The 27,588-nt window shown below is 42.0% G+C and overlaps 1 protein-coding gene across 1 annotated transcript; it reads left to right on the top strand.

Annotated features, from left to right (window-relative positions):
• The first annotated feature begins 951 nt into the window (after positions 1-951).
• LOC139417418 (solute carrier family 2 member 5) lies at positions 952-26,317 on the top strand. The gene is made up of 12 exons (XM_071166696.1): positions 952-1,011; positions 2,014-2,112; positions 2,379-2,539; positions 2,726-2,850; positions 3,374-3,526; positions 3,768-3,893; positions 4,302-4,489; positions 5,444-5,554; positions 5,851-5,952; positions 14,366-14,441; positions 18,785-18,912; positions 26,093-26,317. Exons 1-12 carry the CDS (start codon positions 964-966, stop codon positions 26,315-26,317), a joined length of 1,542 nt encoding a protein of 513 aa, XP_071022797.1. The 5' UTR covers positions 952-963.
• The last annotated feature ends 1,271 nt before the right edge of the window (positions 26,318-27,588 follow it).

Here is a 27,588-nt window from a genome sequence, read left to right as displayed (position 1 = left end):
GCCTTGTGTTTTAGGTTATTGTTCTGCAGAAAGGTGAATTTCAAGTCAAATCCAAATTAAATTTGATTTGTCACATATAAAGGTACCTTGTCACAACAACTGATTGGCTCAAACGCATTAAGAAGGAAAGAAATTCCAAAAAAATAACTTTTAACTAGGCACACTTGTTAATTAAAATGCATTCCAGGTCACTACCTCATGAAGCTGGTTGAGAGAAAGCCAAGCGTATGCACTTGAAGAAACTTCCAAAGTTCTTGAAATGTTCCGTATTGACTGACCTTCATGTCTTTAAGTAATGATGGACAGTCGTTTCTCTTTGCTTATTTTAGCTGTTCTTGCCCTAATATGGTCTAGAGAAGATATCCCTATTTGATAAAATACCAAGTCCATCCGTGTCAGCGTGCACTGCGCCCGGCCCGCCACAGGAGTCACTAGTGCGCGATGGGACAAGGACATCCCTGCCCGGCCAAACCTGCCGGCAACTACAATGTTGTTACATTTTAACTCCTGAACTTATTCAGGTTTGCCAATAACAAAATGGATTTAATACTTGACTCAAAACATTTCAGCTTTTCATTTTGTAATTAATTTGTAAACTTCATTCCACTTTGACGTTATAGGGTGTTGTGTGTAGGCCAGTACAACACAACACATCTCAATTGAATCCATGTAACATTCAGGCTGTAACAGCAACGTCATGTGAAACAAAGTGAAGAAGAGGTGTGAACCCTTTCTGGAGACACCTTAACATGCCATAAAGGCAACAAAACACTGCGTTTGAAGTATTAACACGAGGGGGTAGTAAACTCTAATCTACCGTCTGATCCTCTGATCCAACGTCCAAAGTACATCTGTGGAGCCGTCAGGGCAGCGCTGGTCTGATATCTGTGGAGCCGTCAGAGCCGCACTGGTCTGCTCTCTGTGGCTGAGAGAGGGGACAATAGAAACCTCAAGTCCAGAGCCATGGAAGAAGAAAATCATTTGGGGAAACCTTTGGAAGAGAGGAGAGGGGTGAGAAAATGACTTTACATTGTTGATAAACATCCCAACATTATGTTACGCTGCATACTTTGATTTTTTAATAGTTTTTAAAAAAACAATATTTTTATTTGTATTATACTTAGCACATGGATAGTATGTTACTACATAGGAAACATAACTACTGCATGAAAAGTGTTAGCAATAAGGTCGAAAATGTGTGGTTATTTGCAGATTGTTGTGATAAATTCCTACAGTATCATGTTTTATTAAGGTATGACCTAGGTGCAGACAGTGTTGAAGAAACAAAAGCGTTTTCTTTAAACAGGGGCAGGCAAATGACAGGTCAAAGGCAGGAAGGGGGCAATAATTCAGAGTAGTGGGGGGCGAAGGTACAGGACGACAGGCAGGCTCAGGGTCAGGGCAGGCAGGGGGCAATAATTCAGAGTATTGGGGTCGAAGGTACAGGACGACAGGCAGGCTCAGGGTCAGGGCAGGCAGGGGGCAATAATTCAGAGTAGTGGGGTAAAGGTACAGAACGGCAGGCAGGCTCAGGACAGGCAGGCTCAGGGCAGGCAGGCTCAGGGCAGGCAGGCTCAGGGCAGGCAGGCTCAGGGGCAGGCAGGCTCAGGGGCAGGTCAGGCAGAGGTCAGTGATCCAGAGTAGTGGGGTAAAGGTACAGAATGGCAGGCAGGCTCAGGACAGGCAGGCTCAGGGCAGGCAGGCTCAGGGCAGGCAGGCTCAGGGGCAGGTCAGGCAGAGGTCGGTGATCCAGAGTAGTGGGGTAAAGGTACAGAACGGCACGCTCAGGGTCAGGTCAGGAAAGGTCAAAACCGTGAGCAGCAAGGGAAACCGCTGGTAGGTTTGAACGAACAAAACGAAGTGGCACAGACAGACAGAAAACACAGGTATAAATACCCAGGGGATAATGAGGAAGATGGGTGACACCTGGAAGGGGGGGTGGAGACAAGCACAAAGACAGGTGAAACAGATCAGGGCGTGACACTACACTATGTTCTCCTTTTGACGTGACAGAAGCTGACTGTTGTCCTGATGTTGGCTACCCTCATATCTGCCTTTGGATCATCCTTCCAGTATGGATACAACGTGGCTGTGATCAACTCTCCATCGCTGGTAATTTATACCACACTGAATTTATCTGAAGTATAAACATTTAAAAAAATGAAATAATACATTCATTTCAATACAATCTATTTCCCTTAATAAACTGCACTGAAACTTCACATTTCTACCTATTGTATTTGGGCTAAAATGAATTGAATTGTTGTGTTGACACGTAATCGATTTTTTTGTAAAAAAAAAAAAGAGGTATTTTGACCTTAATGGGAACTTCCTGTATAAAATACAAGTTAAATACAATAAAATGTGTCTTTGTCCAGTTCATACAACAGTTCTACAACACTACCTACGTGGAGCGTTACGGTGGACCTATGGAGGACAGCTTCCTCACCTTGCTGTGGTCTCTGTCTGTCTCCATGTTCCCCCTGGGAGGGTTGTTTGGCTCACTGATGGTGGCCCCGCTCGTCAACAAACTAGGAAGGTAATGACCCGGTTATTAAAGATGCATTAACTGTCTATACATCCAAATAATAAGTTATCCGTTTATAAAACTTAAAATACAACTGGAATAGGCTTGTAAATTATCTATTGAAATGTTCAGAAAACATACTTTGATCATCATGAAATACTATTTTTGTTTATCTCTAATGAAAAATGTGTCTGACAGGAAAGGCACCCTCCTCTTCAATAACATCTTCTCCATTGTTCCTGCTGTGATGATGGGAGTGAGCGAGATCGCTAAGTCATATGAGATCATCATCGTGGCTAGGATTATAGTGGGGATCTGCGCAGGTCAGCAAAAAAAAAAAAACTCTATCACACTAATTTTGATCACGTTTAATGGACAGAAAAGTTTGTATATCTTATCTCATTTAATATTTTCTTATCTTTCCAACTTTTATTCAAGAACAACACATACTTCGAATTCGTAGCTATATGTATATGAACTCTGTCAGTTTCTGATGAAATTTGATTAATAACGGCAGTCTCACGAGGCTCTCGAGTGGCACAGCTGTCTAAGGCACTACATCTCAGTGCTAGATGCGTCACTCCAGACCCTGGTTCGATCTCGGGCTGTATCACAACTGGCAGTGATTGGGAGTCCCGTAGGGTGGTGCACAATTGTCTGGGTTAGGGGAGGGTTTGGCTGGGGGCAGGCTGTCATTGTAAAATAAGAATTTGTTCTTAACTGACTTTCCTAGTTAAATAAAGGTTAAATAAAAACATTACCTTATTTATTGATCAGATGCAATCAGATGCTAATTGAAGTGCAGACTGTAGCCTGATGCATTCTCTGTCGTCACCCCTCCTCTAGGTCTTTCGTCCAACGTGGTGCCTATGTACCTGGGTGAACTCTCTCCTAAGAACCTGAGAGGAGCGATCGGCGTCGTGCCTCAGCTCTTCATCACCATCGGGATCCTCAGTGCACAGGTGTTAGGTATCAGGAGCATTCTGGGAAACAACACAGGTAGGGCAGCCTCGAGCAGAGGTTCCACAAAATCTTCTGGTACACAACGCCACATTGATATCAGGGGATTTCTGGGGGACCGCGACTAATTGAAAAGTCACGTTTTTAATGTCACACGGGCCTACCCAACACCGCCCAACCAACCCAGAGTTTGGGAACCGCTGGCCTAGAGGTTAGAGGTTGACCTGTAGCTGGATTGTCTGTGGCTCAGTAAGGTGTGTGTGTCCTGTCCTCTCCCCAGGCTGGCCTCTCATGCTGGGTCTAACAGGTATCCCTGCCCTGGTAGAGCTGTTGCTACTACCGTTCTTCCCAGAGAGCCCCAGGTACATGCTGATCCAGAGAGGAGACGACAAGACCGCCCGGAGAGGTAACACACCTGACAGTTCATTTCACGACCTCTGCCAATTTTCACAGAGAGATAGAGAGAGAAAGAGAGGTAGAAAGAGAGAGAGAGAGAGAGAGGTAGAGAGAGAGAGAGAGAGAGAGGTAGAGATAGAGGTAGCGAGAAAGAGAGAGAGAGAGAGGTAGAGATAGAGGTAGAGAGAGAGAGGTGGCGAGAGAGAGAAAGATAGAGACAGACAGACAGACAGACAGACAGACAGACAGACAGACAGATAGATAGAAGCGGCAGGTAGCGTTGGGCCATTTACCAAAATGTCGCTGATTGGAATCCCCAAGTTGACTAGGTGAAAGGGGGGGATAGATAGATACATAATGCTTGGTTGGTTGATTGACTGACTGATTGATGAGGAGGTTGTGCGTTCCTTTCCCTCAGCGCTGCAGCGTCTACGAGGCTGGGAGGATGTGGACAGAGAGATGGATGAGATGAGACTGGAGCACCAATCAGAACAAGCCGAGGGCCGCCTGTCCGTCCTCAACCTCCTGTCCCTCCGCTCCCTGCGCTGGCAGCTCATCTCCATCGTAGCCATGAACATGGGTCAACAGCTGTCTGGGATCAACGCGGTAAAACATGCGTATGAGACCAGAAGACCTGAGCTAAATGGTTTTAGATCAGCGGGCTAACACAGTCAAATGTGTACGAACATGAGCAGCTGTCTGGGGATCAATGAGGTAAGGTGTAACCATAGAGATGTACAGAGAACTCTAGTGGCCAAAAGCCTGTTTTAGCACGGGCAGAGCCATTCAGGACTTTCACCATTTTGAAGTAGTCAATTGGGTGGGACAGCCTATGGTTTAAGGATCACATAATTCCATCCAGGACATGAGGAGGGATCAGCGAATTATTTATACTTGTGAGAAAACACTTTATAACTGCAGGTGGCAGTAAATCACCAGCCTTGGCTTCATACCTGTTCAAACACCCTCCAGATGACTGTATGCACCCTTTCAGTTTGTTTACCAACTCAGAAGTAGAAAATGGACTACTTCAAAATGGAGATGGCCTCAATGGCGTTACCCGCGCTCTCACAGACGCCCTAATGGGACAGATACAACGATGCATTCTCTATACTATCTCTATGTGTGTAACCATCCGGGATTCAAACCCAGGTTTCCTGAGTACCACAAGACAGTGTTATCCCGCTGAGCTAATGCAAGGGAGCTAACGCAAGTCTTCAGTTCCTGGGGACAAGTTTATTCCTCACACAAGCTTGGTCCCCTGAAACATCTGCGTTACAGATCCACTATTGTTGAATATTATATGGATCTGATGACCCTCTAGTGGGAGAAATCATTATTTTGGGCTAGAGTTGCAAAATTCCAGCTACTTTCCCAAACGTCACAGGTTTTCCATAAATCCTGGATAGAAGATTCCCTGAATTGGGAGGGAATAAGCCAGGAATCCAGAATCCTTCAACCGGGATTTTTAGAAAACCTGGGAATCTCTGTAAAGTTCCCAGAACCCTAATTTTGCCATTAAATTATCTGAAGCTAGAACCCTGTCTCTCCTCTCCTCAGATATACTACTATGCTGACAGTATCTACAGCTCGGCGGGAGTCCCGGAGAGTGACATTCAGTACGTCACAGTTGGAACTGGGGCTGTCAACGTCTTCATGACCATCACCGCGGTACGAAATACCCTCTCTCCAGTCTCCAACACTGTACTGAAGGGCTCACTTCAATTGAACACACATTTTAACATACTGTAGAAACATAAAGCTGGGTTTACACAGGCAGCCCAATTCGGATCTTTTGCCCAAATATTGACAAAAGAGCTGATCTGATTGGCCAAAAGACTAATTCGTGGGAAAAGATCAGAATTGGGCTGCCTGTGTAATGCAGCCATAGATTCACAAGTAAATGCTTCCAGTTTTCAGGAGTCACCTTCGACCTTTCCTTCATGTTTGTGACTGTGGTTCAACAGGTGTTCATTGTGGAGGCCGCAGGCAGGAGGCTGCTCCTCCTCATTGGGTTTGGGATCTGCTGTGTGTCCTGTGCTCTCCTCACTGTGGCCCTCACTTTCCAGGTAAGCCACACTGCACCCAAATCACACCCCTTTCCCTTCATAGTGCCCTACTTTGGACCAAAGCCATCGGGTCTGGTCCAAAGTAGTGCACACTATGATCAATAGTATTGCACTAGGCATATATAGTAAATCTGTTGTTGTTAGAGACATACTACAATAACTGCAACTCCCATATCACCCGCCAAACACTACAAGCTAAAACTACAACTCCCATAACACTTCCAAACACTACAAGCTAAAACTACAACTCCCATAACACCAGCCAAACACTACAAGCTAAAACTACAACTCCCATAACACCAGCCAAACACTACAAGCTATAACTCCAACTCCCATAACACCAGCCAAACACTACAAGCTAAAACTCCAACTCCCATAACACCAGCCAAACACTACAAGCTATAACTCCAACTCGCATAACACCAGCCAAACACGACAAGCTATAACTACAACTCCCATAACACCAGCCAAACACTACACCAGCAAAACACTACAAGCTAAAACTACAAATCCCATAACACCAGCCAAACACTACACCAGCCAAACGCTACAAGCTTGAACAACTCCCATAACACCAGACAAACACTACAATCTAGAACGTCAACTCCCATAACACCAGCCAAACACGATAAGCTAAAACTTTAACTCCCATAACACTAGCCAAACACAACAACAGCCAAACACCACAAGCTAAAACTCCAACTCCCAGAACACCAGCCAAACGCTACAAGCTGAAATGACAACTCCCATAACACCAGCCAAACACGATAAGCTAAAACTTTAACTCCCATAACACTAGCCAAACACAACAACAGCCAAACACCACAAGCTAAAACTCCAACTCCCAGAACACCAGCCAAACGCTACAAGCTGAAATGACAACTCCCATAACACCAGCCAAACACAACAAGCTAAAACTCCAACTCAACATCCCCTTTAGTGTGAATGCTTTATTGCACCTGCAGTTGATACTGGTAACGTGATACAAAGGTTGCAGAATTATAGTCCCATAAATCAGGTATCCACCAGTTGGCACAGGACCAGACTAAGCTGAGGGCCTAAGACTTCAACCCTGGGAGCAGTGGTGGAGGGGGTCTACTGGGGATGGGATTTAGAGAGAGATACAGAGAGATATATAGAGTTATATAGAGATATAGAGAGATATAGAGATATAGAGAGTTATAGAGAGATATAGAGAGAGATATAGAGAGATATAGAGAGATATAGAGAGTTATAGAGAGATATAGAGAGATATAGAGAGATATAGACAGATATAGAGAGTTATATAGAGATATAGAGAGATAGAGAGAGATAGAGAGATATAGAGAGTTATAGAGAGATATAGAGAGATATAGAGAGTTATAGAGAGATATAGAGAGATATAGAGAGATACAGTGCCTTGCGAAAGTATTCGGCCCCTTTGAACTTTGCGACTTTTTGCCACATTTCAGGCTTCAAACATAAAGATATAAAACTGTATTTTTTTGTGAAGAATCAACAACAAGTGGGACACAATCATGAAGTGGAACGACATTTATTGGATATTTCAAACTTTTTTAACAAATCAAAAACTGAAAAATTGGGCGTGCAAAATTATTCAGCCCCTTTACTTTCAGTGCAGCAAACTCTCTCCAGAAGTTCAGTGAGGATCTCTGAATGATCCAATGTTGACCTAAATGACTAATGATAAATACAATCCACCTGTGTGTAATCAAGTCTCCGTATAAATGCACCTGCACTGTGATAGTCTCAGAGGTCCGTCAAAAGCGCAGAGAGCATCATGAAGAACAAGGAATACACCAGGCAGGTCCGAGATACTGTTGTGAAGAAGTTTAAAGCCGGATTTGGATACAAAAAGATTTCCCAAGCTTTAAACATCCCAAGGAGCACTGTGCAAGCGATAATATTGAAATGGAAGGAGTATCAGACCACTGCAAATCTACCAAGACCTGGCCGTCCCTCTAAACTTTCAGCTCATACAAGGAGAAGACTGATCAGAGATGCAGCCAAGAGGCCCATGATCACTCTGGATGAACTGCAGAGATCTACAGCTGAGGTGGGAGACTCTGTCCATAGGACAACAATCAGTCGTATATTGCACAAATCTGGCCTTTATGGAAGAGTGGCAAGAAGAAAGCCATTTCTTAAAGATATCCATAAAAAGTGTTGTTTAAAGTTTGCCACAAGCCACCTGGGAGACACACCAAACATGTGGAAGAAGGTGCTCTGGTCAGATGAAACCAAAATTGAACTTTTTGGCAACAATGCAAAACGTTATGTTTGGCGTAAAAGCAACACAGCTGAACACACCATCCCCACTGTCAAACATGGTGGTGGCAGCATCATGGTTTGGGCCTGCTTTTCTTCAGCAGGGATAGGGAAGATGGTTAAAATTGATGGGAAGATGGATGGAGCCAAATACAGGACCATTCTGGAAGAAAACCTGATGGAGTCTGCAAAAGACCTGAGACTGGGACGGAGATTTGTCTTCCAACAAGACAATGATCCAAAACATAAAGCAAAATCTACAATGGAATGGTTCAAAAATAAACATATCCAGGTGTTAGAATGGCCAAGTCAAAGTCCAGACCTGAATCCAATCGAGAATCTGTGGAAAGAACTGAAAACTGCTGTTCACAAATGCTCTCCATCCAACCTCACTGAGCTCGAGCTGTTTTGCAAGGAGGAATGGGAAAAAATGTCAGTCTCTCGATGTGCAAAACTGATAGAGACATACCCCAAGCGACTTACAGCTGTAATCGCAGCAAAAGGTGGCGCTACAAAGTATTAACTTAAGGGGGCTGAATAATTTTGCACGCCCAATTTATCAGTTTTTGATTTGTTAAAAAAGTTTGAAATATCCAATAAATGTCGTTCCACTTCATGATTGTGTCCCACTTGTTGTTGATTCTTCCCAAAAAATACAGTTTTATATCTTTATGTTTGAAGCCTGAAATGTGGCAAAAGGTCGCAAAGTTCAAGGGGGCCGAATACTTTCGCAAGGCACTGTATATAGAGAGATATAGAGATATAGAGAGATATAGAGAGATATAAAGAGTTATAGAGAGATATAGAGAGATGTAGAAAGATATAGAGAGATATAGAGAGATAGACAGATATAGAGAGATATAGAGAGATATAGAGAGATAGACAGATATAGAGAGATATAGAAAGATATAGAGAGATATAGAGTTATAGAGAGATATAAAGACATATAGAGAGATATAGAGATAAAGAGAGATATAGAGAGATATAAAGAGTTATAGAGAGATATAGAGAGATATAGAGAGATATAGAGTTATAGAGAGATATAGAGAGATATAGAGAGTTATAGAGAGATAGAGAGATATAGAGAGATATAGAGAGATATATAGAGTTATAGAGAGATATAAAGACATATAGAGAGATATAGAGATAAAGAGAGATATAGAGAGATATAAAGAGTTATAGAGAGATATAGAGAGATATAGAGAGATATAGAGTTATAGAGAGATATAGAGAGATATAGAGAGATATAGAGAGTTATATAGAGATATAGAGAGATAAAGAGAGATATAGAGAGATATAGAGTTATAGAGAGATATAGAGAGATATAGAGAGTTATATAGAGAGTTATAGAGATATAGAGAGTTATATAGAGAGTTATAGAGATATAGAGAGATATAGAGAGTTATAGAGAGATATAGAGAGATATAGAGAGATAGAGAGAGATAGAGAGAGATAGAGAGTTATAGAGAGATATAGAGAGATATAGAGAGATATAGAGAGATATAGAGAGATATAGAGAGATATAGAGAGATACAGTGCCTTGCGAAAGTATTCGGCCCCCTTGAACTTTGCGACTTTTTGCCACATTTCAGGCTTCAAACATAAAGATATAAAACTGTATTTTTTTGTGAAGAATCAACAACAAGTGGGACACCATCATGAAGTGGAACGACATTTATTGGATTTTCAAACTTTTTTAACAAATCAAAAACTGAAAAATTGGGCGTGCAAAATTATTCAGCCCCTTTACTTTCAGTGCAGCAAACTCTCTCCAGAAGTTCAGTGAGGATCTCTGAATGATCCAATGTTGACCTAAATTACTAATGATGATAAATACAATCCACCTGTGTGTAATCAAGTCTCCGTATAAATGCACCTGCACTGTGATAGTCTCAGAGGTCCGTCAAAAGCGCAGAGAGCATCATGAAGAACAAGGAATACACCAGGCAGGTCCGAGATACTGTTGTGAAGAAGTTTAAAGCCGGATTTGGATACAAAAAGATTTCCCAAGCTTTAAACATCCCAAGGAGCACTGTGCAAGCGATAATATTGAAATGGAAGGAGTATCAGACCACTGCAAATCTACCAAGACCTGGCCGTCCCTCTAAACTTTCAGCTCATACAAGGAGAAGACTGATCAGAGATGCAGCCAGGAGGCCCATGATCACTCTGGATGAACTGCAGAGATCTACAGCTGAGGTGGGAGACTCTGTCCATAGGACAACAATCAGTCGTATATTGCACAAATCTGGCCTTTATGGAAGAGTGGCAAGAAGAAAGCCATTTCTTAAAGATATCCATAAAAAGTGTTGTTTAAAGTTTGCCACAAGCCACCTGGGAGACACACCAAACATGTGGAAGAAGGTGCTCTGGTCAGATGAAACCAAAATTGAACTTTTTGGCAACAATGCAAAACGTTATGTTTGGCGTAAAAGCAACACAGCTGAACACACCATCCCCACTGTCAAACATGGTGGTGGCAGCATCATGGTTTGGGCCTGCTTTTCTTCAGCAGGGATAGGGAAGATGGTTAAAATTGATGGGAAGATGGATGGAGCCAAATACAGGACCATTCTGGAAGAAAACCTGATGGAGTCTGCAAAAGACCTGAGACTGGGACGGAGATTTGTCTTCCAACAAGACAATGATCCAAAACATAAAGCAAAATCTACAATGGAATGGTTAAAAAATAAACATATCCAGGTGTTAGAATGGCCAAGTCAAAGTCCAGACCTGAATCCAATCGAGAATCTGTGGAAAGAACTGAAAACTGCTGTTCACAAATGCTCTCCATCCAACCTCACTGAGCTCGAGCTGTTTTGCAAGGAGGAATGGGAAAAAATGTCAGTCTCTCGATGTGCAAAACTGATAGAGACATACCCCAAGCGACTTACAGCTGTAATCGCAGCAAAAGGTGGCGCTACAAAGTATTAACTTAAGGGGGCTGAATAATTTTGCACGCCCAATTTATCAGTTTTTGATTTGTTAAAAAAGTTTGAAATATCCAATAAATGTCGTTCCACTTCATGATTGTGTCCCACTTGTTGTTGATTCTTCCCAAAAAATACAGTTTTATATCTTTATGTTTGAAGCCTGAAATGTGGCAAAAGGTCGCAAAGTTCAAGGGGGCCGAATACTTTCGCAAGGCACTGTATATAGAGAGATATAGAGATATAGAGAGATATAGAGAGATATAAAGAGTTATAGAGAGATATAGAGAGATGTAGAAAGATATAGAGAGATATAGAGAGATAGACAGATATAGAGAGATATAGAGAGATATAGAGAGATAGACAGATATAGAAAGATATAGAGAGATATAGAGTTATAGAGAGATATAAAGACATATAGAGAGATATAGAGATAAAGAGAGATATAGAGAGATATAAAGAGTTATAGAGAGATATAGAGAGATATAGAGAGATATAGAGTTATAGAGAGATATAGAGAGATATAGAGAGTTATAGAGAGATAGAGATATATAGAGAGATATAGAGAGATATAGAGAGATATATAGAGTTATAGAGAGATATAAAGACATATAGAGAGATATAGAGATAAAGAGAGATATAGAGAGATATAAAGAGTTATAGAGAGATATAGAGAGATATAGAGAGATATAGAGTTATAGAGAGATATAGAGAGATATAGAGAGATATAGAGAGTTATATAGAGATATAGAGAGATAAAGAGAGATATAGAGAGATATAGAGTTATAGAGAGATATAGAGAGATATAGAGAGTTATATAGAGAGTTATAGAGATATAGAGAGTTATATAGAGAGTTATAGAGATATAGAGAGATATAGAGAGTTATAGAGAGATATAGAGAGATATAGAGAGATAGAGAGAGATAGAGAGAGATAGAGAGTTATAGAGAGATATAGAGAGTTATAGAGAGATATAGAGAGATATAGAGAGATATAGAGAGATATAGACAGATATAGAGAGTTATATAGAGATATAGAGAGATAGAGAGAGATAGAGAGATATAGAGAGTTATAGAGAGATATAGAGAGATATAGAGAGTTATAGAGAGACATAGAGAGATATAGAGAGATACAGTGCCTTGCGAAAGTATTCGGCCCCCTTGAACTTTGCGACTTTTTGCCACATTTCAGGCTTCAAACATAAAGATATAAAACTGTATTTTTTTGTGAAGAATCAACAACAAGTGGGACACCATCATGAAGTGGAACGACATTTATTGGATTTTCAAACTTTTTTAACAAATCAAAAACTGAAAAATTGGGCGTGCAAAATTATTCAGCCCCTTTACTTTCAGTGCAGCAAACTCTCTCCAGAAGTTCAGTGAGGATCTCTGAATGATCCAATGTTGACCTAAATTACTAATGATGATAAATACAATCCACCTGTGTGTAATCAAGTCTCCGTATAAATGCACCTGCACTGTGATAGTCTCAGAGGTCCGTCAAAAGCGCAGAGAGCATCATGAAGAACAAGGAATACACCAGGCAGGTCCGAGATACTGTTGTGAAGAAGTTTAAAGCCGGATTTGGATACAAAAAGATTTCCCAAGCTTTAAACATCCCAAGGAGCACTGTGCAAGCGATAATATTGAAATGGAAGGAGTATCAGACCACTGCAAATCTACCAAGACCTGGCCGTCCCTCTAAACTTTCAGCTCATACAAGGAGAAGACTGATCAGAGATGCAGCCAAGAGGCCCATGATCACTCTGGATGAACTGCAGAGATCTACAGCTGAGGTGGGAGACTCTGTCCATAGGACAACAATCAGTCGTATATTGCACAAATCTGGCCTTTATGGAAGAGTGGCAAGAAGAAAGCCATTTCTTAAAGATATCCATAAAAAGTGTTGTTTAAAGTTTGCCACAAGCCACCTGGGAGACACACCAAACATGTGGAAGAAGGTGCTCTGGTCAGATGAAACCAAAATTGAACTTTTTGGCAACAATGCAAAACGTTATGTTTGGCGTAAAAGCAACACAGCTGAACACACCATCCCCACTGTCAAACATGGTGGTGGCAGCATCATGGTTTGGGCCTGCTTTTCTTCAGCAGGGATAGGGAAGATGGTTAAAATTGATGGGAAGATGGATGGAGCCAAATACAGGACCATTCTGGAAGAAAACCTGATGGAGTCTGCAAAAGACCTGAGACTGGGACGGAGATTTGTCTTCCAACAAGACAATGATCCAAAACATAAAGCAAAATCTACAATGGAATGCTTCAAAAATAAACATATCCAGGTGTTAGAATGGCCAAGTCAAAGTCCAGACCTGAATCCAATCGAGAATCTGTGGAAAGAACTGAAAACTGCTGTTCACAAATGCTCTCCATCCAACCTCACTGAGCTCGAGCTGTTTTGCAAGGAGGAATGGGAAAAAATGTCAGTCTCTCGATGTGCAAAACTGATAGAGACATACACTTCATGATTGTGTCCCACTTGTTGTTGATTCTTCCCAAAAAATACAGTTTTATATCTTTATGTTTGAAGCCTGAAATGTGGCAAAAGGTCGCAAAGTTCAAGGGGGCCGAATACTTTTGCAAGGCACTGTATATAGAGAGATATAGAGATATAGAGAGATATAGAGTTATAGAGAGGTATAGAGACATATAGAGAGATATAGAGAGATGTAGAAAGATATAGAGAGATATAGAGAGATATAGAGAGATATAGAGAGATGTAGAGAGATATAGAGTTATAGGGAGATATAGAGAGATATAGAGAGTTATATAGAGATATAGAGAGATATAGAGTTATAGAGAGACATAGAGTTATAGAGAGATATAGAGAGACATAGAGTTATAGAGAGATATAAAGAGATATAGAGAGATATAGAGAGACATAGAGTTATAGAGAGATATAGAGAGACATAGAGTTATAGAGAGATATAAAGAGATATAGAGAGATATAGAGAGATATAGAGTTATAGAGAGATATAGAGAGTTATAGAGACATAGAGAGATATAGAGAGTTATAGAGATATAGAGAGTTATATAGAGAGTTATAGAGATATAGAGAGATATAGAGAGTTATAGAGATATAGAGAGTTATATAGAGAGTTATAGAGATATAGAGAGATATAGAGAGAACGAGGAAGTGAACAGCTGTAAATACAGCGGGTTTATGATAACAGCCCCAGTTTTGTTGACACACAGGAGAGTACGGAGTGGATGCCCTACGTCAGCATCGCCTGTGTCATCGTCTATGTTGTTGGACACGCGGTCGGACCCAGTAAGTCGACCTCATGTGTGGTCAGACACACTGTAATGGTTTGAATATTCAATTGCCTTTTAAACATGCGATATGCAGTATAATAATGTGTCAAAGACATGATGACCAGAACATGACGTAACAACATGACCAGAACATGACATAATGTCAGGTTCTGGTGCATATAGAATACATACCATCTATACGGTAGCATTAGTCAATTAATTAGTCAATTAGTCATAGACTACATGTCTCTTCCCATAAATCCTATTCTCAGTGAGTACAGAGATGATGTTGCTCTAACATAGACCTGTCAATAGTCTCTAACGTAGACCTGTCACTAGTCTAACGTAGACCTGTCACTAGTCTCTAATGTAGACCTGTCACTAGTCTCTAACGTAGACCTGTCACTAGTCTCTAACGTAGACCTGTCACTAGTCTAACGTAGACCTGTCACTAGTCTCTAATGTAGACCTGTCACTAGTCTCTAACGTAGACCTGTCACTAGTCTAACGTAGACCTGTCACTAGTCTCTAATGTAGACCTGTCACTAGTCTCTAACATAGACCTGTCACTAGTCTCTAATGTAGACCTGTCACTAGTCTGTAACGTAGACCTGTCACTAGTCTCTAATGTAGACTTGTCACTAGTCTCTAACGTAGACCTGTCACTATTCTCAAACATAGACCTGTCACTAGTCTCTAACGTAGACCTGTCACTAGTCTCTAATGTAGACCTGTCACTAGTCTCTAACGTAGACCTGTCACTAGTCTAACGTAGACCTGTCACTAGTCTCTAATGTAGACCTGTCACTAGTCTCTAACGTAGACCTGTCACTAGTCTCTAATGTAGACCTGTCACTAGTCTCTAACGTAGACATGTCATTAGTCTCAAACATAGACCTGTCACTAGTCTCTAACGTAGACCTGTCACTAGTCTCTAATGTAGACCTGTCACTAGTCTCTAACATAGACCTGTCACTAGTCTCTAACGTAGACCTGTCACTAGTCTAACATAGACATCTCACTAGTCTCTAACGAAGACATCTCACTAGTTTCTAACGTAGACATCTCACTAGTCTCTAACATAGACATATCACTAGTCTCTAACGAAGACATCTCACTAGTCTCTAATGTAGACCTGTCCCTAGTCTAACGTAGACCTGTCACTAGTCTCTAACGTAGACATCTCACTAGTCTCTAATGTAGACCTGTCGCTAGTCTCTAACGTAGACCTGTCACTAGTCTCTAACGTAGACATCTCACAAGTCTCTAATGTAGACCTGTCACTAGTCTCTAACGTAGACCTGTCACTAGTCTTTAACATAGACCTGTCACTAGTCTCTAACGTAGACATGTCACTAGTCTCTAACGTAGACCTGTCACTAGTCTATAACGTAGACATCTCACTAGTCTCTAATCAAGACCTGTCAATAGTCTCTAACGTAGACCTGTCACTAGTCTCTAACATAGACATGTCACTAGTCTCTAATGTAGACATCTCACTAGTCTCTAATGTAGACCTGTCAATAGTCTCTAACATACACATGTCACTAGTCTCTAACGTAGACCTGTCACTAGTCTTTAACATAGACATCTCACTAGTCTCTAACGTAGACCTGTCACTAGTCTCTAACGTAGACATCTCACTAGTCTTACGTAGACGTCTCACTAGTCTCTAACGTAGACCTGTCACTAGTCTCTAACAGACCTGTCACTGGTCTCTAACGTAGACCTGTCCCTAGTCTCTAACGTAGACCTGTCACTAGTCTCTAATGTAGACCTGTCACTAGTCTCTAATGTAGACCTGTCACTAGTCTCTAACGTAGACCTGTCCCTAGTCTCTAACGTAGACCTGTCACTAGTCTTTAACATAGATCTGTCACTAGTCTCTAACGTAGACCTGTCACTAGTCTCTAACGTAGACCTGTCACTAGTCTCTAACGTAGACCTGTCACTAGTCTCTAACATAGACCTGTCACTAGTCTCTAATGTAGACCTGTCAATAGTCTTTAACGTAGACATCTTACTAGTCTCTAACATAGACCTGTCACTAGTCTCTAACAGACCTGTCACTAGTCTAACTTAGACATCTCACTAGTCTCTAACGAAGACATCTCACTAGTTTCTAATGTAGACATCTCACTAGTCTCTAACATAGACATGTCACTAGTCTCTAACGTAGACCTGTCACTAGTCTCTAACGTAGACCTGTCACTAGTCTAACTTAGACATCTCACTAGTCTCTAACGAACACATCTCACTAGTCTCTAACATAGACCTGTCACTAGTCTCTAACGTAGACCTGTCACTAGTCTCTAACATAGCCCTGTCACTAGTCTCTAACGTAGACCTGTCACTAGTCTCTAATGTAGACCAGTCACTAGTCTCTAATGTAGACCTGTCACTAGTCTCTAACGTAGACCTGTCACTAGTCTAACGTAGACATCTCACTAGTCTCTAACAAAGACATCTCACTAGTTTCTAACGTAGACATCTCACTAGTCTCTAACATAGACATGTCACTAGTCTCTAACATAGACATGTCACTAGTCTCTAACATAGACCTGTCACTAGTCTCTAACGTAGACCTGTCACTATTCTCTAACATAGACCTGTCACTAGTCTCTAACGTAGACATCTCACTAGTCTCTAACATAGACCTGTCACTAGTCTCTAACGTAGACCTGTCACTAGTCTAACTTAGACATCTCACTAGTCTCTAACGAAGACATCTCACTAGTTTCTAATGTAGACATCTCACTAGTCTCTAACATAGACATGTCACTAGTCTCTAACGTAGACATCTCACTAGTCTCTAACATAGACCTGTCACTAGTCTCTAACGTAGACCTGTCACTAGTCTAACTTAGACATCTCACTAGTCTCTAACGAAGACATCTCACTAGTCTCTAACATAGACCTGTCACTAGTCTCTAACGTAGACCTGTCACTATTCTCTAACATAGACCTGTCACTAGTCTCTAACGTAGACATCTCACTAGTCTCTAACATAGACCTGTCACTAGTCTCTAACGTAGACCTGTCACTAGTCTAACTTAGACATCTCACTAGTCTCTAACGAAGACATCTCACTAGTTTCTAATGTAGACATCTCACTAGTCTCTAACATAGACATGTCACTAGTCTCTAACGTAGACATCTCACTAGTCTCTAACATAGACCTGTCACTAGTCTCTAACGTAGACCTGTCACTAGTCTAACTTAGACATCTCACTAGTCTCTAACGAAGACATCTCACTAGTTTATAATGTAGACATCTCACTAGTCTCTAACATAGACATGTCACAAGTCTCTAACGTAGACCTGTCACTAGTTTCTAATGTAGACATCTCACTAGTTTCTAATGTAGACCTGTCACTAGTCTAACGTAGACCTGTCACTAGTCTCTAACGTAGACATCTAACTAGTCTCTAATGTAGACCTGTCACTAGTCTAACGTAGACCTGTCACTAGTCTCTAACGTAGACATCTCACTAGTTTCTACCGTAGACATCTCACTAGTCTCTAACATAGACATGTCACTAGTCTAACGTAGACGTCTCACCAGTCTTTAACGTAGACCTCTCACCAGTCTCTAACATAGACATCTCACTAGTCTCTAACAGACCTGTCACTAGTCCTTAACATAGACATCTCACTAGTCTCTAACGTAGACATCTCACTAGTCTCTAACGTAGACCTGTCACTAGTCTCTAACATAGACCTGTAACTAGTCTCTAACGTAGTCGGTCACTAGTCTCTAATGTAGACCTGTCACTAGTCTCTAATGTAGACCTGTCACTCGTCTCTAACATAGACCTGTCACTAGTATCTAACGTAGACCTGTCACTAGTCTCTAACGTAGACCTGTCACTAGTCTCTAACATAGACCTGTCACTAGTCTCTAATGTAGACCTGTCACTAGTCTCTAACAAAGACATCTCACTAGTCTCTAACATAGACCTGTCACTAGTCTCTAATGTAGACCTGTCACTAGTCTCTAACGTAGACCTGTCACTAGTCTCGGAATCCTGACCCTAGGCAACAGCAGGGACTATGGTCTGTTTCCTCTTTACAAATCACGAGGCAGACATGCCAGAACATCGTGATTGGAAACCAAAGTTTGCGGGCGAAACCTTTGCATTAGTTTTATTGAAGGTAGTTGATGCAAACTAGTCACTTCCGAAATACACTCATTAAAAATCATCTCCGTAATCTCTATTTTGTGTTTGGGGTATGAAGAAGCAGATAAGGCATTGACGTACTTCCTTCAATGCCAAACTGACGTTCTGTTTCGTACAAACGTGTTAAGCCGGAACATTGCAACATTGTGGATGTCTAACCTCTGACCTCTGTCCCAAGGTACTATTCCCTACGTGGTGACCACAGAGATGTTCCGCCAGTCGTCCAGACCAGCAGCCTTCATGGTGGCAGGGTCTATCCACTGGCTGTCCAACTTCACTGTGGGACTGGTGTTCCCCTTCATGGAAGTCAGTTCTCTAAGCCGGAAAGACGCCATTTTGATGTCAACAAAGAGAGATTCTGGATATATTGTATATACAGTGCCTTGCGAAAGTATTCGGCCCCCTTGAACTTTGCAACCTTTTGCCACATTTCAGGCTTCAAACATAAAGATATAAAACTGTATTTTTTTTTGTGAAGAATCAACAACAAGTGGGACACAATCATGAAGTGGAACGACATTCATTGGATATTTAAAACTTTTTTAACAAATCAAAAACTGAAAAATTGGGCGTGCAAAATTATTCAGCCCCTTTACTTTCAGTGCAGCAAACTCTCTCCAGAAGTTCAGTGAGGATCTCTGAATGATCCAATGTTGACCTAAATTACTAATGATGATAAATACAATCCACCTGTGTGTAATCAAGTCTCCGTATAAATGCACCTGCACTGTGATAGTCTCAGAGGTCCGTCAAAAGCGCAGAGAGCATCATGAAGAACAAGGAACACACCAGGCAGGTCCGAGATACTGTTGTGAAGAAGTTTAAAGCCGGATTTGGATACAAAAATATTTCCCAAGCTTTAAACATCCCAAGGAGCACTGTGCAAGCGATAATATTGAAATGGAAGGAGTATCAGACCACTGCAAATCTACCAAGACCTGGCCGTCCCTCTAAACTTTCAGCTCATACAAGGAGAAGACTGATCAGAGATGCAGCCAAGAGGCCCATGATCACTCTGGATGAACTGCAGAGATCTACAGCTGAGGTGGGAGACTCTGTCCATAGGACAACAATCAGTCGTATATTGCACAAATCTGGCCTTTATGGAAGAGTGGCAAGAAGAAAGCCATTTCTTAAAGATATCCATAAAAAGTGTTGTTTAAAGTTTGCCACAAGCCACCTGGGAGACACACCAAACATGTGGAAGAAGGTGCTCTGGTCAGATGAAACCAAAATTGAACTTTTTGGCAACAATGCAAAACGTTATGTTTGGCGTAAAAGCAACACAGCTCATCACCCTGAACACACCATCCCCACTGTCAAACATGGTGGTGGCAGCATCATGGTTTGGGCCTGCTTTTCTTCAGCAGGGATAGGGAAGATGGTTAAAATTGATGGGAAGATGGATGGAGCCAAATACAGGACCATTCTGGAAGAAAACCTGATGGAGTCTGCAAAAGACCTGAGACTGGGACGGAGATTTGTCTTCCAACAAGACAATGATCCAAAACATAAAGCAAAATCTACAATGGAATGGTTCAAAAATAAACATATCCAGGTGTTAGAATGGCCAAGTCAAAGTCCAGACCTGAATCCAATCGAGAATCTGTGGAAAGAACTGTAAACTGCTGTTCACAAATGCTCTCCATCCAACCTCACTGAGCTCGAGGTGTTTTGCAAGGAGGAATGGGAAAAAATGTCAGTCTCTCGATGTGCAAAACTGATAGAGACATACCCCAAGTGACTTACAGCTGTAATCGCAGCAAAAGGTGGCGCTACAAAGTATTAACTTAAGGGGCTGAATAATTATGCACGCCCAATTTTTCAGTTTTTGATTTGTTAAAAAAGTTTGAAATATCCAATAAATGTCGTTCCACTTCATGATTGTGTCCCACTTGTTGTTGATTCTTCACAAAAAAATACAGTTTTATATCTTTATGTTTGAAGCCTGAAATGTGGCAAAAGGTCGCAAAGTTCAAGGGGGCCGAATACTTTCGCAAGGCACTGTATATAGAGATATATATAGAGATATAGAGAGATATATAGAGTTATAGAGAGATATAAAGAGATATAGAGAGATATAGAGAGATAAAGAGAGATATAAAGAGTTATAGAGAGATATAGAGAGATATAGAGTTATAGAGAGATATAAAGACATATAGAGAGATATAGAGAGATAAAGAAAGATATAGAGAGATATGAAGAGTTATAGAGAGATATAGAGAGATATAGAGAGATAAAAAGAGTTATAGAGAGATGGGGGGCCGAATACTTTCGCAAGGCACTGTAAAATAGCACATCCTAGATCTGAATGAATTAAATATTCTTATTAAATACTTTTTTCTTTACATAGTTGAATGTGCTGACAACAAAATCACACAAAAATGATCAATGGAAATCAAATTTATCAACCCGTGGAGGTCTGGATTTTGAGTCACACTCAAAATTAAAGTGGAAAACCACACTACAGGCTGATCCAACTTTGATGTCATGTCCTTAAAACAAGTCAAAATGAGGCTCAGTAGTGTGTGTGGCCTCCACGTGCCTGTATGACCTCCCTACAACGCCTGGGCATGCTCCTGATGAGGTGGCGGATGGTCTCCCGAGGGATCTCCTCCCAGACCTGGACTAAAGCATCCGCCAACTCCTGGACAGTCTGTGGTGCAACGTGGCGTTGGTGGATGGAGCGAGACATGATGTCCCAGATGTGCTCAATTGGATTCAGGTCTGGGGAACGGGCGGGCCAGTCCATAGCATCAATGCCTTCCTCTTGCAGGAACTGCTGACACACTCCAGCCACATGAGGTCTAGCATTGTCTTGCATTAGGAGGAACCCAGGGCCAACAGCACCAGCATATGGTCTCACAAGGGGTCTGAGGATCTCATCTCGGTACCTAATGGCAGTCAGGCTACCTCTGGCGAGCACACGGAGGGCTGTGCGGCCCCCCAAAGAAATGCCACCCCACACCATGACTGACCCACCGCCAAACCGGTCATGCTGGAGGATGTTGCAGGCAGCAGAACGTTCTGTCACATGTGCTCAGTGTGAACCTGCTTTCATCTGTGAAGAGCACAGGGCGCCAGTGGCGAATTTGCCAATCTTGGTGTTTTCTGGCAAATGCCAAACGTCCTTCACGGTGTTGGGCTGTAAGCACAACCCCCACCTGTGGATGTCGGGCCCTCATACCACCCTCATGAAGTCTGTTTCTGACCCTTTGAGCAGACACATGCACATTTGTGGCCTGCTGGAGGTCATTTTGCAGGGCTCTGGCAGTGCTCCTCCTGCTCCTCCTTGCACAAAGGTGGAGGTAGCGGTCCTGCTGCTGGGTTGTTGCCCTCCTACGGCCTCCTCCACGTCTCCTGATGTACTGGCCTGTCTCCTGGTAGTGCCTCCATGCTCTGGACACTACGCTGACAGACACAGCAAAACCTTCTTGCCACAGCTCGCATTGATGTGCCATCCTGGATGAGCTGCACTACCTGAGCCACTTGTGTGGGTTGTAGACTCCGTCTCATGCTACCACTAGAGTGAAAGCACCGCCAGCATTCAAAAGTGACCAAAACATCAGCCAGGAAGCATAGGAACTGAGAAGTGGTCTGTGGTCACCACCTGCAGAACCATTCCTTTATTGGGGGTGTCTTGCTAATTGCCTATAATTTCCACCTGTTGTCTATTCCATTTGCACAACAGCATGTGAAATTTATTGTCAATCAGTGTTGCTTCCTAAGTGGACAGTTTGATTTCACAGAAGTGTGATTGACTTGGAGTTACATTGTGTTGTTTAAGTGTTCCCTTTATTTTTTTGAGCAGTGTATATATATATATATATATCCATAAGAGTCTCGGTAGTGTTTATGGACCATTTGTATTTGTATGTATTTCTTTTTGTTATGGATCCCCAGTAGCTGCTGTCTCTTCCTGGCGTCCAGCAAAAATTAAGGCAGTAATATACATTATAATACCATTTTTAAACATTCAAATACATTTTACAACAGATTTCACAATACATTAAGTGTGTTCCCTCAGGCCACTACTCTATTAATACACACTATCCGGGTGTGCGTGTGTGTATAGCGTGTGTGTTGTGTCAATACATACAGGAGTCAACCTCTTATGTTTCACCGAGTCGTGGCTGAACGACGACATTCATAACATACAGCTAGCTGGCGGGTTATACACTCTATCGGCAGGATAGAACAGCAGCCTCTGGTAAGACAAGGGGTGGGGTCTATGTATATTTGTAAACAACAGCTATCTACAACGATATCTAAGGAAGTCTCAAAGTTTTGCTCGCCTGAGGTGGAGTATCTCATGATAAGCTGTAGACCACACTATCTACCTAGAAATTTTTTGCCTGTATTTTTCGTAGCTGTCTACATAGCACCACAGACCGATGCTGGCACTAAGACCGCACTCAATGAGCTGTATACCGCCATAAGCAAACAGGAAACCGCTCATCCAGAGGTGGCGTTCCTAGTGGCCGGGGACTTTAATGCAGGGAAACTTAAATCAGTTTTACCTAATTTCTATCAGCATGTTAAATGTGCAACCAGAGGGGGAAAAAAAACTCTAGACCACCTTTACTCCACACACAGAGACGTTTACAAAGCTCTCCCTCGCCCTCCATTTGGAAAATCTGACCATTCTATCCTCCTGATTCCTGCTTACAAGCTAAAAATTAAAGCAGGAAGCACCAGTGATTCGGTCTATGAGTACCCCACATCACTCATTGGCTTCATCAATAAGTGCATTGATGACATCGTCCCCACAGTGACCGTACGTACATACCCCAACCAGAAGCCATGGACTACAGGCAACTTTCGCGCTGAGCTAAAGGATAGAGCTGTCGCTTTCAAGGACTCTAACCTGGAAGCTTATAAGAAATCCCGCTATGCCCTCCGGCGAACCATCAAACAAGCAAAGCGTTAATATAGGACTAAGATCGAATCATAGTACACCGGCTCCGATTCTCGTTGGATGTGGCAGGGCTTGCAAACTATTACAGACTACAAAGGGAAGCACAGCTGAGAGCTGCCCAGTGACACGAGCCTACCAGACGAGCTAAATAACTTCTATGCTCGCTTCGAGGCAAGTAACACTGAAACATGCATGAGAGCATCAGCTGTTCCGGACGACTGTGTGATCACGCTCTCTGCAGCCGATGTGAGTAAGACCTTTAAACAGGTTAACATTCACAAGGCAGCAGGGCCAGATGGATTACCAGGACGTGTACTCCGAGCATGCGCTATCTTCACTGACATTTTCAACCTCTCCCTGTCTGAGTCTGTAATACCAACATGTTTCAAGCAGACCACCATAGTCCCTGTGCCCAAGAACAGTAAGATAACCTGCCTAATTACTACCGACCCGTAGCACTCACGTCTGTAATACATTTTTTGCACTATTGGTTAGAGCCTGTAAGTAAGCATTTCACTGTAAGGTATACCTGTTGTATTCAGCGCACGTGACAAATAAACTTTGATTTGATTTGTAGCCATGAAAAGCTTTGAAAGGCTGGTCATGGCTCACATCAACACCATTATCCCAGAAACCCTAGACCCACTCCAATTTGCATACCGCCCCAACAGATCCACAGTTGATGCGATCTCTATTGCAGTCCACAATGCCCTTTCACACCTGGACAAAAGGAGCACCAATGTGAGAATGCTATTCCTTAACAACAGCTCAGAGTTCAACACCATAGTGCCCTCAAAGCTCATCACTAAGCTAAGCTAAGTGTTGCAGTGATTTCACACTCTGTAGTAGTTGACGTGTATAGTGTTTAGTCATCCACATACATAGACACACAGGCTTTACTCAGAGTCAGTGGTCATGACGTTGCCCTGTTGGGTGAGGTTTATGACCCTCCCATAAATACCTTTCACCCTTTTCTCTCCACTCTACAAAATGGACTGTTGGAAAGCCCTTCGTTAACATAGAGAGAGTATGGTAACATCAAAAGGTTGGGGAAAGGTACAATATTTCTGTAATCCAACCAGTTGAAAGTGTCCGTTGGTACTTAAAGAATATGATGTCAGATCAGTTGGTGTCTGGGACATTATATCTGATGATAGGATGATATAATATGATGTTAGGCCAGTTGGTGTCTGGGACATTATATCTGATGATAGGATGATATAATACGATGTCAGGTCAGTTGGTGTCTGGGACATTATATCTGATGATAGGATGACATAATACGATGTCAGGTCAGTTGGTGTCTGGGACATTATTACTGATGATAGGATGATATAATATGATGTCAGATCAGTTGTTGTCTGGGACATTATATCAGATGATAGAACGACAGATTTACATGGAATTACTGTGAAATTTAAATGTTTAAATATGAAACAATTTGTGAAAAGATTAAATGTAATTTTTGATTCTAAACGAGAGAATTGTTTTCACATGTAAACATTGCTCACTCAGTGGCCACGCTCAAGTGAACAGACATTGGTTGAGAACTATGAAACACGCCCTTCTCTCCCCCAATAGATAAGCCCGTCGATGGAAGTCAACCTCATGTTCCTGACGATGTGAAATCATCGGGAACCTATCTCTCTTTACACCCACCCACCCACTTACCTATCTCTTGACCTCTACCTCTATATCTCTACTTCGACCTCTACCTCTACCAATCTCTCTCTACCTCTACCTATCTCTCTCTCCCTCTATCTATGTCTCTACCTCTACCTATCTCTCTCTCCCTCTATCTATGTCTCTACCTTTACCTATCTCTCTTTACACCTACCTACCTACCTACCTATCTCTCTTTACACCCACCCACCCACCTACCTATCTCTCTTTACACCCACCCACCCACCTACCTGTCTCTCTACCTCTCTACCTCTACCAATCTCTCTCTACCTCTACCTATCTCTCTCTCCCTCTATCTATGTCTCTACCTCTACCTATCTCTCTCTCCCTCTATCTACCTTTACCTATCTCTCTACCTCTATTTATCTCTCTCTACCTCTACCTATCTCTCTAACTCTACCTATGTCTCTACCTCTCTCTCTACCTCTACCTATCTCTCCACATCTCTACCCCTACCTCTACCTACCTATCTCTCTACCTCTCTACCTCTACCTACCTATCTCTCTATCTCTCTACCTCTACCTACCTATCTCTCTACCTCTCTACCTATCTCTCTACCTTTATCTACCTATCTGTCTACCTTTATCTCTTTACCTCTACCTATCTCTCTACCTCTGTCTCTACCTCTACCTATCGCTCTACCTCTACCTCTGTCTCTACCTCTACCTATCTCTCTACCTCTACCTCTGTCTCTACCTCTACCTATCTCTCTACCTCTACGTCTCTACCTCTGTATGTCCGTCTCCAGAGAGACCCGAGCACCAATAGTTTCATCATCAGTACAGTACCGTAGAGTATATACGCTGTTATGTCCAGAAGTTGTGTGTGACCTGAATGTCTTCCTCTTTCTGTCTGTGTTTCTACATATCTATCTCTGCCCTCCAGAGTGGCCTGGGCTCCAACAGTTTCATCATCTTCTGCTTCATCTGCTTGGCGACACTGTTCTACATCTGGCTGATCGTCCCGGAGACCAAGAACAAGACCTTCCTGGAGATCAGTCAGATGTTCGCTGACAGGAACCAGGTGGAGATACAGGTGGGAAATGCTCCGTTGAAACCAGAAACCGGAGACGGCAGGGAAGGCGACGCATTCAAGGTCACTGCCTTCTAAGGAGGAGGATTGAGGCCGTTTATTTAAGGACTCTGTTTGAGAGAAGAAAGGAGAAGAACAAAAAAAAACAGGTTGTTCTATTTGAATGTTGACAGAATGGACTGGAACCACTTGGTGTAATTTGTATTTATTAAATGATACGCCCAATGCAGACGTTGTTATGTCAATACCAAATCATTTCTGGGAAACAGAAACAGCAATGAATCCCTTTGAAAGTGGCCTGTGTCAAAGTTGACTTCAAAGTGTAAACAGGATAATTTTGGTCATAAAGTCAGTCTCATCTAAAATGGAGTTCAAATCAAATCAAATTTGATTTGTCACATACACATGGTTAGCAGATGTTAATGCGAATGTAGCGAAATGCTTGTGCTTCTAGTTCCGACAATGCAGTAATAACCAACGAGTAATCTAACCTAACAATTCCACAACAACTACCTTATACACACAAGTGTAAAGGGATAAAGAATATGTACATAAAGATATATGAATGAGTGATGGTACAGAACGGCATAGGCAAGATGCAGTAGATGGTATCGAGAACAGTATATACATATGAGATGAGTAATGTAGGGTATGTAAACATTAAAGTTTGGAACATCTGTGCATCACAACAGGAACATTAAGGTTTGGGTTTTTTGGTTTGACGATGTCCATTTACCCACTAACATGTGGTGAACAGCTGCGGTGATTTCTCTCTATCCAATAGCATAGACAGTGAGACAGACCTGCCCAGCAGCTCCGAACTTTGTTTACATAAGAAAACATGTCACACATTTGTTTTACTTGAGAAATACTGTCCCAAACACCTTCGTTAGATGTAAAACTGCACAGATGTTCCGAACTCCATTTTAGACGAGACTGACTTTATGACCAAAATGATCCTGTTTACACTTTGTAATCAATTTTGACACTGGAATAACTGTCTGAGTCAAATCAATGCCACGTAGGCCTGTTACCCAGAAGTGATTTGGTATTGACATAATAACGTCTGCATAATTTAATAAATACAGATTACACCAATAAGTCACAGTCCAGTTATCTTAGTTTCACTCTGAAGATTTTGAGGAAGTGAAATAGGCTTCTTACGGTATCTCATGGGGGACAAACATAATTAACCAAACGCGGAATAGGACAAGGAAACACACCTCTAAGACTATAAAGTAGTGCACTGGGCCCTTTATTAGTCCTTATTTAGCAGAACGATAGTCTGTAGCGCGGGCAAAAAGACCTGAAAACACCCTCTCCCCTGTAAGTATCTTACTGTATTGCTT

Source organism: Oncorhynchus clarkii, chromosome 9, assembly GCF_045791955.1.
Source record: "Oncorhynchus clarkii lewisi isolate Uvic-CL-2024 chromosome 9, UVic_Ocla_1.0, whole genome shotgun sequence".
Taxonomy (NCBI): domain Eukaryota; kingdom Metazoa; phylum Chordata; class Actinopteri; order Salmoniformes; family Salmonidae; genus Oncorhynchus; species Oncorhynchus clarkii.
Note: the sequence above shows the minus strand (reverse complement) of the source record. Positions and strands in the feature narration are given on the sequence as shown.

What these genes read in the sequence shown, in the direction of transcription:
- LOC139417418 (XM_071166696.1), top strand. Translation starts at nt 964, where the DNA reads ATGGAAGAAGAAAATCATTTGGGGAAACCTTTGGAAGAGAGGAGAGGG. An exon ending in CATTCTGGGAAACAACACAG is followed by an intron (nt 3,527 to 3,767) that starts GTAGGGCAGCCT and finishes TCCTCTCCCCAG; the next exon opens with GCTGGCCTCTCATGCTGGGT. An exon ending in CGACAAGACCGCCCGGAGAG is followed by an intron (nt 3,894 to 4,301) that starts GTAACACACCTG and finishes CCTTTCCCTCAG; the next exon opens with CGCTGCAGCGTCTACGAGGC.